At 45.4% G+C, this 14,093-nt stretch overlaps 1 protein-coding gene across 1 annotated transcript in view; it reads right to left on the reverse strand.

The window, feature by feature from the left end:
* LOC119358019 (putative wall-associated receptor kinase-like 16) overlaps positions 1 to 6,550 on the reverse strand; it is a 10,716-nt gene extending 4,166 nt beyond the window's left edge. Inside the window, exon 1 of the mRNA XM_037624750.1 lies at positions 6,346 to 6,550. Coding sequence (XP_037480647.1) covers positions 6,346 to 6,550 — 205 coding nt within the window. The remainder of the gene's footprint in view (positions 1 to 6,345) is intronic.
* Between the last annotated feature and the right edge of the window lie 7,543 nt (positions 6,551 to 14,093).

Consider the following 14,093-nt stretch of genomic DNA (forward strand, 5'->3'; position numbering starts at 1 on the left):
CCTTCCTCCAACTTTCCTCACTCCGTTCTTATATAATGTAGTTTTTTACTGTTTTTTCAATACAACAGAATGTAAATTATTTGCATGGAATAGAAAATTTTCAATGTAGGTCTTTTGAATAGAAATTTTTCAATGTAGGTCTTTGAATAGAGTATATACATTTTTAGTAAATGTAGGTATTTTGAATAGAATAGAAATGTGGCGCAGGGTACATGACCGATGATATGTTAGTAGTTGTTATAGAAAATGTTAGTAGTTTCGTTATAAAAAATTTAGGTATATAAAGTTCCAAAAGTTTACTAATTTTGTTCATATGTTTCGATGTAGTTGATGCCTACTGAATTTTGAGAGAGAGAGAGAGAGCTAATGATATGAAATGGTTTCGCAAAAAAATGAAATGATACCAAGTTCGAAATTATCTATAGAAATGCTCATGTGTTTATGCTCATATGTGGCACAGGATATGTGGCGCAGGGTATATCACCGACGAGCCGGTCGACGACGCCCAGAAGATCACCGACGACACCCGCATCCTCGACAACCATTGTCTATAGTGAGTAAACATGTATATCTAGTGTTTTGTACTAGTGTTGCTCAAATGTGATTGAGATTTAGACATGTGGTATGTAGTGTTGTGTACTACTAGTGCTTGCCCAAGTGGCCTATGTTTGCAGGGAACACCTCGGAGTGGCCTATGTTTTGTTGGAGTGTTGATTAATTTTCATTCCGGCAAATTTCAGGCGCTCGATATATCCTTTTTAGCAAAGGTTATGCCGGATTTTTCCGTGAATTTTGGCATGACTTGTGCTATAATATATAGGAAATATCGAGTGCCCCGGATTTGCTAGAAAGATAATTAAATGACGTTTCGGGTTGACTTTAAGTCAATCGGGGCTCCATAGATGACAGTCAAAATATTAGTGAGGGAGAGTCTCCACCATATATGAGAGAAGAAGAATGCCGACTGTTGCCGTGGGGTCGCTTCTCCTTCTTCTCCTTGTGCTAGACCATTGTTAGGCACTAGGGGAAGGAGGCGTAGCGACCATCACCGAGGGTCAAAAATCAGTGACGGAGAGTGTCCACCATATATGAGAGAAGAAACATCCCGACTATTGTCGTGAGGGGAGCTTCTTTTTCATTTGAAGGTGCTAGACATTTCGGTGTAATGCACTTTCAAATGAAATTAGGAGCTTCCATCACCGACGGTCGCAAATGTCAGAGAGGAAGAATCTCGACAGACCAACAGTCGACCCGTGATGAATAATAATGATCTAATTTAGTTTTTATAGTATGTATATTGAATTTTAGAAGTTTAATCTTTGAATGATGAACATAGGAAATGTCTGACGACGACGATAGGATCCCCGAGTGCGACTACTACGGTGACGACCGAGGTTTGTGCGACAGGCCTCACCTTGAAGACGGTCGGCGCTTCAGTATTAAGCTCGACCACACCTTCAATGTTGAAATGGTATGCAATGACGATAAGTCTTTTTTCATAATTAAGCATGACTTCTGCTTCTTCAACGTGTAATTTTCGTCTTTTACAATTCAACTAGTGTATCCCCTGCCACACAAGACGCTATGTCTTGGAAAAGCTGAATTTTGAAGATCATGAGAATATGGAGACAAAAGATAGTTCACCTCAGGACCCATCTTGGTTATGCTTTTGCCGTAAAGCTATACAATGCAGAGAGCTACTCCCATTTTGGTTGCTCGAATTGGGAAGCATTGTGCAAGGCGTATGGTTTTCAGGAGGGTATGCATGTCACCTTTGATCTTGGTGATCCTGAAGATGACATCGATGAAGATAATGCCGATGAAGATAATATCGACGAAGCTAATATCGACATTTGGGCCCTTGTTGATACGCTTCCACTTCTATCTCTATGTGAGTTTCTCAAACATATTTATTAAATAATTTATATTGTTTTCATAAAAATAGTTGACAACTTATATATTTTCATTGATAGCTCATTTCCATTCTTCAAAAATGTTCGGAAAGTAGTAGAAAAAACAAAACCTACTACACTAATGGCTCTAAACTAACTTACACGGAGAAAGATCATCTTGTCTCCTTTATTATTGATGTTGAGACTTCAATAAGAATTATGAAAGTCCTCCACATTATGGTCAATACGTGCTACTAGTCCACATGTTGAACTACGACAACATCCATGGAAATGGCATGGTAAGATTTATTATTATTATGACACCAGCGCATCTTTTGCATACATTCTTCTAAAGCTAAACTACATTGCTAACTACGTTACTATTATGCTCTTCAACAGAAAATCCTGAAGGATTGTGTGCCTGATCTGATGTATACGAAAGGTCACATTGATGTTGTTAGCTTACGGCCAAGTCTGCCTACGGGTCACCACTATTCATACAAGATTTCTTGAACAGATGAAGACCTCACAATCAAAGAATGGAAAAAAGTTATGAATGATTGTAGGGAGCTGCTTGGGAGAAACATTGTGCGAAGCCCACGAATTGGAGACAGGTTAATCTCCATTCTCCATAATGGAGAGACATGTGCTATGTTGTTTTATGCTATTTTATCTTAGAGAGGGGTAGCAGGTCCTAGCTAATACTCATGATCATGTGCTAAGAACAATTTACTAGGGTTGGTTATGACTATGATGATGAGTATGACTTGTTATTATGATAACGAGTAGAGAAGTTGTTAGATAACTATGATGATGATGAGTATGACTTGTTATTATGATAACGAATAGAAGTTGTTAGATGACTATGATGATGAGTATGGCGCGTTATTATGATAATGATGATGAGTTATTATTATTATGATGATGCTAAGTTGTTATATGAGCATGATGAGTTATTATATATATCAGTGGGCGAAATAAACATGGATTAGATTCAAGTGGAGGAAACATGATGCAGATCGAAAGTAGTACTAATCCAAACTAAAGTGGTCAAGTTTGGATTAGTAGTACTTTCAATCTGCAGCATGTTGCCTCCACTTGAATCTAATCCACATGTCTTTCATCCACTGATATAATAACTCATCATGGTCATAAAATCATATGATGAAACTACTATATAAAACTTGTACAAATACAACGCCAACAAGCTGCAGAAAAAGCATGTAATGTTACCAGTAGCACTGCTTGCTCCCAACGCTACAACTATCTAGCAGTAGCGCTGGAGCAACCCACGCTACTGCTAGGTAGGGTTAGCAGTAGCGCTCGAGCAACCCACGCAACTGCTAGGTAGGGTTAGCAGTAGCGCTGCTTGCTCCCAGCACTACTGCTAGGCACAGTTAGCAGTAGCGCTGGTAAAACCACGCTACTGCTAAGGTTTAGATGTAGCGCCATAGTAGTAGCACGGCCACCCGCGCTACTACTAGAACTATTTCCAGCGCTACTGCTAGGGTTATCCCTATTAGTGTACACCCGTATCTAGGCAAATATAAGACAACTAATTTGGGAATTGGGATGGAGGTAACATTTGGTTTATGCTCATTGTAGGTTTTGTATAAGTATTTGGTAGTGTTCTATTTATGATGGTTGATCGAGCTTCACTTTCATATTTGTGATGTCAAGTTGTATTTCTTTTACATCTAAATAACCACAAGCATTACTTAGCTGACTTTATGTGTATTTTTTCGTTCATGATTATGTCTGATGATGCCACTAAGTTGTTGCCCTTGAAAACAATGGGAAAAAAGCAGGATAGTTGTAGTAGGGGGTCTCTCATTTATTTTACTGAACATGTCATTTATTATGTTTCCTTTTTGCTGTCAAAACTCATGAGAAAAGATCCTAGGAATAAACACCACATGAAACAGGATCCTAGTTTTGTAGATGCATAAGCTGTGACGTCCGGATAATTAAGCTACAATAATCCCCTACTAATGATGTCATGTCACCATGATTACTGTTGTTAAACTCGCGATGATTCAAGTCCCGTTCGAATTCAAATTCAAAATCAAGTCAAACAATTAAGTTTTCTAAAGCCAAAACTAAAATGTTCTAAATGTGTCAACTAAATCATGGGTAATAAGGGTGGGCAAACCACATTGTTGTAAAGTGTTCTAATGCTCTTAAATAAATAAAACCGAGGCCAAAACAATAAATTAAATACTTTTTAATTTATAAAAATACTAAACTATTTTTATTTAAGCCTGAAACTAATGTGGCAGTGGCCTAATTTTATTAAACTAAATTAGGTGCAGTTTTACATTTTATAAAAATGTTTTTGGTAGTTAAAAGAATTAGAAACAGAATTTTTAAGAAAAAAAAGAGAGTAACAGATATAAATAGAGAAAAGGACAAAGCTGCTTTTGTGCTCTGGGCCCATTTTGTAATAGAAGTGGCCCAGCCCACTTCACCTCCTCTCCCTCCTTGCGCTACACGAGACAGGGGAGATGCGTGGAGGGCACCCATGGTGCCTGGGGCACGCGTCGGCCATCCCCTCCCCCCGTGCGGGGTTAAAACGGTGCCGGTGTCCCTCTCCCGAAACCCTAGCCGCCTTTCCCCCTTCCCTCGTGCTCCCTCATCCCGATCCGGACATGCCCAACGTCGTGGTCGCCATGGCTCACCTCGTTCTCGCGTCCATCGTCCACCCCGCGCCCTGTGAGAATGCTCGATAGCTCCGCCGCGCTCGTCCACATCGTCCATGCCTTCGAGATCAAGCCAGTAGGCTGCCAAGTTCGGGGATCGATGTCGTCTTCAACCTCCGGCCACAGCGACTCCATCGACGAATTCGTCGCCTTCACTCCATCCCCAAGCCTCCTGAGCAGCCCTACGAGTCTGTGGTGAGCTCCTCCTCCACCCCTTGGTAGCCTCCCGTCGAATCCATCGCCGTAAACACCGTACACCGCCGCGCTTGAACTCACCGGAGCTCGCGCTCGTGCCCGTGGCCGCGCTCTCGCTCGTCGCTGTAGCTTGCCTCGCCCACGCCCGCGCCGGCTCGCCGGCCATGCCGCGCACGCCCCTGCTCGCCCACGCGGCCGTCAGCGCCAGCGCTCGCTGGCCGCCTTTGCCGTCGTGCGCTCAGAGCTCCGGTCCCGCGCCGCTCGCTGCTCCTGGCGAGTTGGCCGCACGCCCTCAGCCTCCTGTGTGCGCCCGCGTTGTACTGCTGTTGTTGCCGCTGCTCGGGTGCCACTGTTTCTTGCCTGCCGGTGCTCCTGCTAGCTGCTGCTATGCACTTGCCGCTGGTACCCGTCGTTGCTTCTGCTGCCGTAGCTGCTGCTTAAAGCATCTCCAGCCGTTGGTCCTCAGGAGGCGCTAAAAATCACCTCATGGGGCGCATCAGCGCAAAACGCACGCTAGGGCGTGATGCCATTCAGTAGCGGCGTCCATGGAATTTTTTTGAACGGCGCAAACACGACGAGTTCATGCATATTTCGGCGACTTCAAACCAAATTCGACCAATCACGGCACAAACACGCCCGCTCATACATATTTAAAGTATTTTATAAAAAACACATAACTAGGCCCACCCGCCGTCTCGCTCGCCTCGCCGCTCCTCGCCGGCCACCGCCCTTGCAGTTCTATATGCCGAGGAGGCTGTAGAACCGCGTGTAGTCGCCACCGTCATCGTCGTCATCGTCATCGTCGTCGTCGTCGCTGCCTCTGTCGTGGCCGCCGTCCCTACTGCAACCCTCCCCCGGTTGGCGCGGCGGGTTGGACGGTCCGGCGGCGTCCTCGTCGTCGTCGCTGCCGAGGATCACGACGCCGTGCTCGTCCTCGCGCCCACACTTGCGGGCGGCGATCTCCTCCAGGGCCCGAGTCTGCCGGGTCATCTCCGTCCGGAGGTAGTCGTCGTGCGCCCACCGCAGGGCGTCCGCGTCGGAGAAGCCGCGCCGGGCTATCTCCTCGTACTCCGGGGGGAGACTGGGCCCCGGCTTGGGCGCGACGAGGACGAGGCGCCCGGAAGCGGGGGTGGAGTCGGCGATGCAGATACCGGAGCTGCGGGTCCGTTGGCTGACAGGCGTGTCCTGGGGATCCGGCTTGACAGGGCGGAGGCAGGGAGAGCCGGTCGATCGACCGGACGAGGAGGAGGACGCCCCGGGGTCCATGCGCCTCGGCGTCCACGAGCTCCCACGGCGGCGAGACAAGGATGACGGGGAGGGGTACTCCAGCCTCGGCATGTTGCCGCCCTTGATGTACTCGAGGACGGCCTCCAGCGTGCGGCCGGGCACGCCCCACCATCGGCGCCGCCCCTCGAAGTTGAGCCTGCCGGAGGGCACAACGCCGTTGGTGGCCTCGAGCTGCTCGGCGTGACGGCGACGGAAGTAGGGCTCCCAGAGCGGGCTATCGGGGACGTAGGGTGGCCCCTTCCTCGCCGCCCGCGGCAGAGAGGCACGAATACGCGCGATCTCTGCATGACGCGCCGCCCCGGTGGGCGGTGGTGGCACCGGGACCCCGCCGGCGCTGATTCTCCATGCCCCGGGCACTCGCATGTCCGACGGGACCGGGTATTCGACCTCGAAGAGGAGCCGAGCTTCATTTTCATGAAGGTGGCAGCGGGCGAAGCCGTTTGCCGCCGCGCCGTCGCCTGGGAATCGTTCGGCCATTTTTACGAACTGGGACGGCGAGGGGAAAGGGAGGAGGGGAGATAGGGCGCGTCGGCGGTGAAGACTCTGTGCGTGCCATCGGCGCGCTGAGGTCGGTTTATATAGGCGGAGGCGGCGCGAGCACGCGTGGCGGCCTCGTCTACGCGTGGCATGCGCGGGGACGCGCGTCGTCACGCCTTCACTGCGCCGCCCGTGAGGCATCAATGGCGAAGGCTGACCGGCACGGCAGCGCGCGACAGCTCTGGCATTGATTCGCCGCGGGAAACGAGGCGATGAGGACGACGAAGCGGCGAGAAGCGAGACGAGTCGCTGGTAAGGAGGGCCCGCGGCTTTTTCGTGCAAAAACGATTCGCCCGGCGTCCCGAGCGCCCCAGCGTGCCGTGTTTGGATTGGGTCTGCCGGCTTTCGGTCCGAGCCGGCGAAAATTAGACTTTTAGAAACATGACTGAACTGATATTTAGCGCCGACGGCCGAAAAGTCACTGAGGAACCTTGTTGAGAAGAGATGCTCTTAGGCCGATGCGCTCCTATTTTCGCTTGCTGTTGCCGCTGATTAGCCACAGCTGCTGCTGCTTGCGGCTGGCTATGGCCAAGGCCATGGTCGGCTGTACCTGCGTGTGTGTACGTGTGTGTTCAGTGTGTGTGGCCGGCCCTGAGCCAATTAGCTTAGGAGCTAATTAGTTGTTAGGTTAATTAGTTACTACCTTATGACACGTGGGTCCTTTGTGATTTAAACTAAATAATCAAAATCATTTCAACTACAGTCAATGACATCTGGGCCCTGCCGAACAGTACCCACTGCTGACTAGTCAAACGTTGACTTGGTCAACCCAGTCCTCTGGTCCCATCTGTAAGCCACTTTGGCTAGCCCACAGTTGGGTACACATAGATCTTTCCTATTTAATTGTCGAATTAATAATAACCCAGTAATTACAGAAAAATTATTTAAAACTTTAAAAATTAATAAAAATTAAACCGTGACTGATGAAAATACTTTGTACATGAAAGTTGCTCAGAACGATGAGGCGAATCCGGATACACAGTCCATTCATCCGCCACGCATCCCTAGCATAGCGAACACGTAACTTTTCCCTTCCGGTTCATCTGTCCGGAAACGCTAAACACCGGGGATATTTTCCCGGATGTTTCCCCCTTCACTGGTACCACCTCATACCGCGTTAGGGCACCCCTAGCACCGCTACTTGTCATGTCATGCATCGCTATGCACCTGTTTGCTTAATATTTATTGTTTCTTCCCCCTCTTCTCTTGCTAGACACCGAGACCGACGCCGCTGCTGGTGCCCCGATCGACTACGCTGTTGACGACCCCTCTTTCTTGCCAGAGCAACCAGGCAAGCCCCCCCTTTGATCACCGGATATCGCCTACTCTTCTCTCTATTGCTTGCATTCGAGTAGTGTAGCATGTTATTGTTTTTCGTTAATCCTATTCTGATGAATAGCCTGTCATTGTTGCTACAACTGTTGATACCTTACCTGCAATCCTAAATGCTTAGTATAGGATGCTAGATTATCATCAGTGGCCCTACATTCTTGTCAGTCTGCCATGCTATACTATCAGGCCGTGATCACTCGGGTTTTAATCACGGGTTTATACTATATATACATACTATACATGTTGTGACTAAAGTCGGGTCGGCTCGTTGAGTACCGGCAAGTGATTTCGATGTTGGGGGCTGAAGGGGCAGGTGGTTCCACCCAGGTAGTGGTGGGCCTAGGTTCCCAACGGCCCCCGACTGTTACTTTGGGGCGGAGCGATAGGGCAGGCGGAGACCACCTAGATGAGAGGTGGGCTTGGCCCTGGTCGGCGTTCGCGGTTATTTCAAAATAACACGCTTAACGAGATCTGGGTATTTGATCTGAGTCTGGCTACTGGCCTATACGCACTAACCAACTACGCGGGGACAATTATAGGCACTCGACGTCGTGGTATCAGCCGAAGCCTTCGTGACGTCAGCGACTGAGTGGCGCACGCCGGGTTGGACTGGAATGCCTGCCCTTGTATAAGGGAGGCTAGGTATGCTCACCGGCCGCGTACGCAACATGCAGGTGTGCAATGGGCGATGGGCCCAGACCCCTGCGCCATAGGATTTAGACCGGCGTGCTGACCTCTCTGTTGTGCCTAGGCAGGGCTGCGACATGTTGATCTTTCGAGGCCGGGCATGACCCAGAAAAGTGTGTCCGGACAAAGAGGATCGAGCGTGTTGGGAAATGTGGTGCACCCCTGCAGGGAAGTTAAACTATTCGAATAGCTGTGATCTTTGGTAATAGGACGACTTGGAGTTATACCTTGGCATTATGACAACTAGAACCGGATACTTAATAAAACACACCCTTCCAAGTGCCAGATACAACCGGCGATCGCTCTCTCACAGGGCAACGAGGGGAGAATCATCGGTTAGGATTATGCTATACGATGTTATTTGGTGAACTTACCATCTACTCTCTTCTTCTTCTGCAAGATGGAGGTTACCAGAAGCATAGTCTTCGATAGGACTAGCTATCCCTCTCTTATTCTGGCATTCTGTAGTTCAGTCCACATATGATATCCCTTTTCCATTTAATACCAATGCATACATATGTAGTGTAGCTCCTTGCTTGTGAGTACTTTGGATGAGTACTCACGGTTGCTTTGCTCCCCCTTTTCCCCTTTCCTATACCCGATTGCTGCGACCAGACGTTGGATTCCAGGAGCAAGACGCCACCGTTGACGACGACTCCTACTACACTAGAGGTGCCTACTACTACATGCAGCCCGCTGACGACGACCATGAGTAGTTTAGGAGGATCCCAGGCAGGAGGCCTGCGCCTCTTTCGATATGTATCCCAGTTTGTGCTAGACTTCTTAAGGCAAATTTGTTTACTTATGTCTGTACTCAGATATTGTTGCTTCCGCTGACTCGTCTATGATCGAGCTCTTGTATTCGAGCCCTCGAGGCCCGTGGCTTGTAATATGATGCTTGTATGACTTATTTTATTTGTAGAGTTGTGTTGTGATATCTTCCCGTGAGTCTGATCTTGATCGTATATGTTTGCGTGTATGATTAGTGTACGGTCAAATCGGGGGTGTCACATAAACATAGCCAATCTGTCTGCTACATTTTTACTATGTATGCAAATGCAAGCTGAAGTACATAAGTGCTATATAAGACCTTTTTTGTGTTGCTTCAATGCCACTTTATATTTGAGATACTCAATCAGGATCTGTTACTTACCTATCAGCGTGTACGTATTTCAAAATGAACCATTTGCCTAGTTTGTTGCTCACTGATATCAATAGCTATATTGTACTCATCGGCATTTTATTCTAACTTTGTACATATGACAACAACGATTATCTATTCAAATTTCTTTGCCGGTAAACCAAGAGTTTTGTAGTTTGCTTTGGTGAGAGAACATGGTATGGACGCTCATGTTTCACAATGTACTTGACGCTTCATTTATATGAGAAACATTTTTACTGTACCTAATTTTGATTGATTACCTTATCTGATGTATAGTTGTTTAGTTCGAATGATGAAAGTGTGAAACAGTCGATTGATTTCTACCTTGTTGCATGGTGCATGATGGTTGGTGTCAACATGAAGTATATGTTAGGAGGGGTTAGCCAAATGAGAATTGTCTGAGGGAAAGATTGAGAGAATTTAGAGGTTTATTCCCTACATGGATTTTGGTGAGGGAGTGGGGATCATACAGAACCCCTGGGTGGATTGAGAGTAGTTCCCCCTATTCCCCAAAAAATGTACGTATAGAGGAAAGTTGAGGCAAAAAACCTCCTTCGACAATTTTATTTTTTTGACCGTGAAACCCTAGAACTATTTTCATATAAAGTAAAAATATATACAATCTGGTCTTACAAAAGAAGAAGTCATCCTATGCCAGTTTTATGAAACATGATAACTAATTAAATTTTCTCATCAACCCAAGTACAAATCTTTTCTGCTTTGGAGTGCTTTGCTTTTATCTGGGCTGCCCATAGTCCTTCTTGAAGATAATATTTCCCTAGATGTGAGGTACAACTGATCTGAAGAACTTGTCATTCATTATGGACCAAATACCCCAGCATCCATTGATTATGATGTCCAATGCTATATCTTGAGGAAGTTGCATTATGGCCAACTGGAAATCATCAAATATTGAAATGCCTCTGTGCTTTAATGGCATGATGTTATCCCAACACCGAAGAGCAAATGTGCAGTTCTAGAAGAGATGGAGAAGGGTTTCTTCAGTGTTGTCTGAACATAGTGCACAATTATAGCTGTCCAGATGCACGCTCTTCTTGTTGAGAAGGTTCCTTGTGTTTATCATGTCATGGAGTAGCCATAGAAAGATCTTGTGCCTCAATCTGCATGATGATTTCCAGATATGCTGAAAGAGAGGGTGTACAATGCTAGGTCCTCTCAAGTGATGATACATTGTAATGGATGAATACCCTTTGGTTGCACCTTGCATAATCCATTCGTCTGAGGCTGGCCTTTCCTGCAGATGCTGAAGTAGCTCACTGTATTGTTGAAAGGCCTATTGTGACATGGGAGTGTGAAAATGATCTGAAAAATCTTGATAGCTCATAACTTGTTGCAAAGTCACATTGTTGTTGGTTGCATACGAATGAAGTTCTTGGATTTTTGTGTCCAAAGGTTGGTCCAACCATTTGTCAGACCACAATAGAGTTGTATTTCCAGCCTTTGCTTTGTAAATGGAAAACTATTTGTAGTTGGGCAGGAGCTTGAGCAAGGATTTCCACCAAAATGATCCTACCAATCTCTCTCCAGGCAGAGAGCTAGAGTAGTAAGATTCCCATATGAGATTAATCAGAGGTATATCTTCCTTGTTAAGAAATTTATGGTGGTGCTTCAGGATAAGTGCTTTGTTATGAGTCTATCCAATATACCTAGTCATCCATTTGCCTTAGGTTGACAAGCTTTATTCCAAGCAATAAGAGTCGACCCTCTCTCTTGAGATCCAAATTTTCTCCAGAAATAGTTTTTGAGATATACATTGAGCTGGTTAATCACATTAGCAGGTATACTGAGTGAGCACATGAACAATATGGGCATGCTGGAGAAGACTGATTTAATGAGGGTTAATTTATCTCTAGTGGAAAGTAGGGTGGAGCACCCCAAAAGCCTGGTTTACACGCTTTTCAAAAGGGGCAAGTAATCCTCTACTCTTGGCTTTTGAAGACTAAGGGGAAGACCCGGATATGTATGAGGGAGGGTCCCAATTTGACATCCCAATATAACAGAGAGGCTATGCATCTTTTGATCAGTAGTGTTGATGGGGATCATAGTTGACTTGTTGTAGTTCACTTTAAGACCAGTGTACGCTGCAAAGTGGAGCAGAAGATTTTTTTATGTTGATCACTTGGGAGGCTTCACCATTTGCTACTAAAATGGTATCATATGCATATTGGATGATAGGATAGTCTTGGCTTGATTGATGGGTCAGGGGTGTCTCCACCAAAGAATTTTGCATTGCTTCATTCATCATAGTCTGTAATAGATCTGCAACAATCACAAAAATGAGAGGTGACAGAGGATCACCCTATCTCACCCCACATTTGCATAACAATGTTTTGCCAGGTACCCCATTCAGGAGAACAGAGAAGCCAGTGTTGTAAATCATCTTAATCCAATTGATCCACGTGCTCCCAAATCCTTTGGCTTGTAGTATCTCAATGATGGTGTCATGATTAAGCATATCAAATGCTTTTTCAAAGTCCGGTTTTAGGAGGAAAACTTCTCTATTGGATTGATAATATTGATGAATATATTCATAAGACCAAGCTAAGCAGTCTTGGATACATCTATTGGATAGAAAGCCATATTGATTGTGGTGGACCAAAGTAAGAATCACTTTCTGCAGTCTATTTGTCAGGGTCTTAGTTAGGATCTTCAGAGTGCAATACAATAGGGAGATGGGTCTGAAGTCAATAGGGTGGACAACATCATCCTTCTTGGGAATAAGGGTGATGAAAGAGTAGTTTATGCACTGAATATTTACTGTCCCCTTGTGGAAATCATCAATAAGTCTGTAAAAATCAGGAGCCACAATATCCCAGCAAGATTTGAGAAATGTTGCATTGAAGCCATCAGGCCCATGAGCTTTATCAGCTGGCATGTTTTTAATGACTTCATCTATTTCTTTTTTGGTGAAAGGTGCCTCTAGTTCAGTCAGGTCTTCATGTTGCAAAAGCAGTGGTTGAAGAAGCATAGGGTTCTCAGTTTTAGAAGATGTGCCCAATCTCTTTTTGAATGCCATGAATAGGATAGCAGCTTTTGCTTGGTGCTCATGGTGTACTTGATCATCTTCATCTTTCAACATGGCAATGTGATTGAACCTATGCTTTATGGTAGCTTTAGCTTGGAAGTATTTTGTATTAGCTTCTCCCATCTTGATATTCCTTATGGTGGCCCTCTGTTTCCAGTAAGTTCTTTGTTGTTCATTAATCAGCCTTAAATGTCTAATTAGGATTCTCCTGCCATTAGATTCTTCCACAGTCAAGTCTCTGAATTCCTCAATAATATCATAGAATAGAATCATTAAGTTGGTGTTCTTGATGATTTCTGCCAGGCTAGAGATAGTTTTGGCCCAAATTTTAAGACCCTTCCCGAGTGTTTTAAATTTAGTCACAATGCATTGGACACTATCACTTTCATGCACATCTTGCTCCCAAATATGTTTGACCACTTCCTCGAATTGAGAATGCCGGAGCCAAAAGTTTTCAAATCTAAACAATTGAGTTTTTAGGATGCAGGTTCCAATTTTGATAAGGATAGGAATGTGATCAGAGGTGGTTTTGGCAAGGGGGATGGCCATGGTGGAAGGGAAAGAGAAAGTCCATGCTTCTGAGGTGAAGCACCAGTCTAGTTTCTCCAAAATAGGAGCCTCTTGCATGTTACTCCAGGTGAAGTTTCTACCTTTAAGGGGGATCTCAACCAGTGCTTGATTGCTTATAGCTTCATTGAACAATAACATGTCATTTATGCATTCTCTTTGTTTATGTTGTGGGGATATCTGATATAATTAAAGTCCCCCAAAACAAGCCAATTTTCATCATCACCACCTGAAAGTGTTGGAACCAATTGAGGAATTCAACTCTAGCCTCTTCCTGCCAAGGCCCATAAATATTGGTAAGGGTCCATGCGGTCCTAGAGAGTTTGCAAATGAATTTGATATAAAAAGAGAAATCATTCTGATGGAATTTCTGGCGAGAGAAAAGTTGATCATTCCATGCAATCAGGAGCCCCCAGATGCACCATTAGAGGGCAGAAATTCAAACTTTGAAATACTTCTAAGACATAATTTTATGATGTAGGAGGTATCAAACTGATCTCTTTTGGTTTCTTGTAGGCAGATGATTGAGCAATCTGTTTCTGCAATTTTGTTAGATAGAGCATCGAATTTCTTAGGGTCATTGATACCCCTAATATTCCAGTTCAATATATTCCAATTCCTAGCCATGATATAAACATGATTGGTGAGAGTATGTGATAACAATCTGGTACTGTAGTAGCAACAGGAAC

The sequence above is a fragment of the Triticum dicoccoides genome, chromosome 2A (genome assembly GCF_002162155.2).
Source record: "Triticum dicoccoides isolate Atlit2015 ecotype Zavitan chromosome 2A, WEW_v2.0, whole genome shotgun sequence".
Taxonomy (NCBI): Eukaryota; Viridiplantae; Streptophyta; class Magnoliopsida; order Poales; family Poaceae; genus Triticum; species Triticum dicoccoides.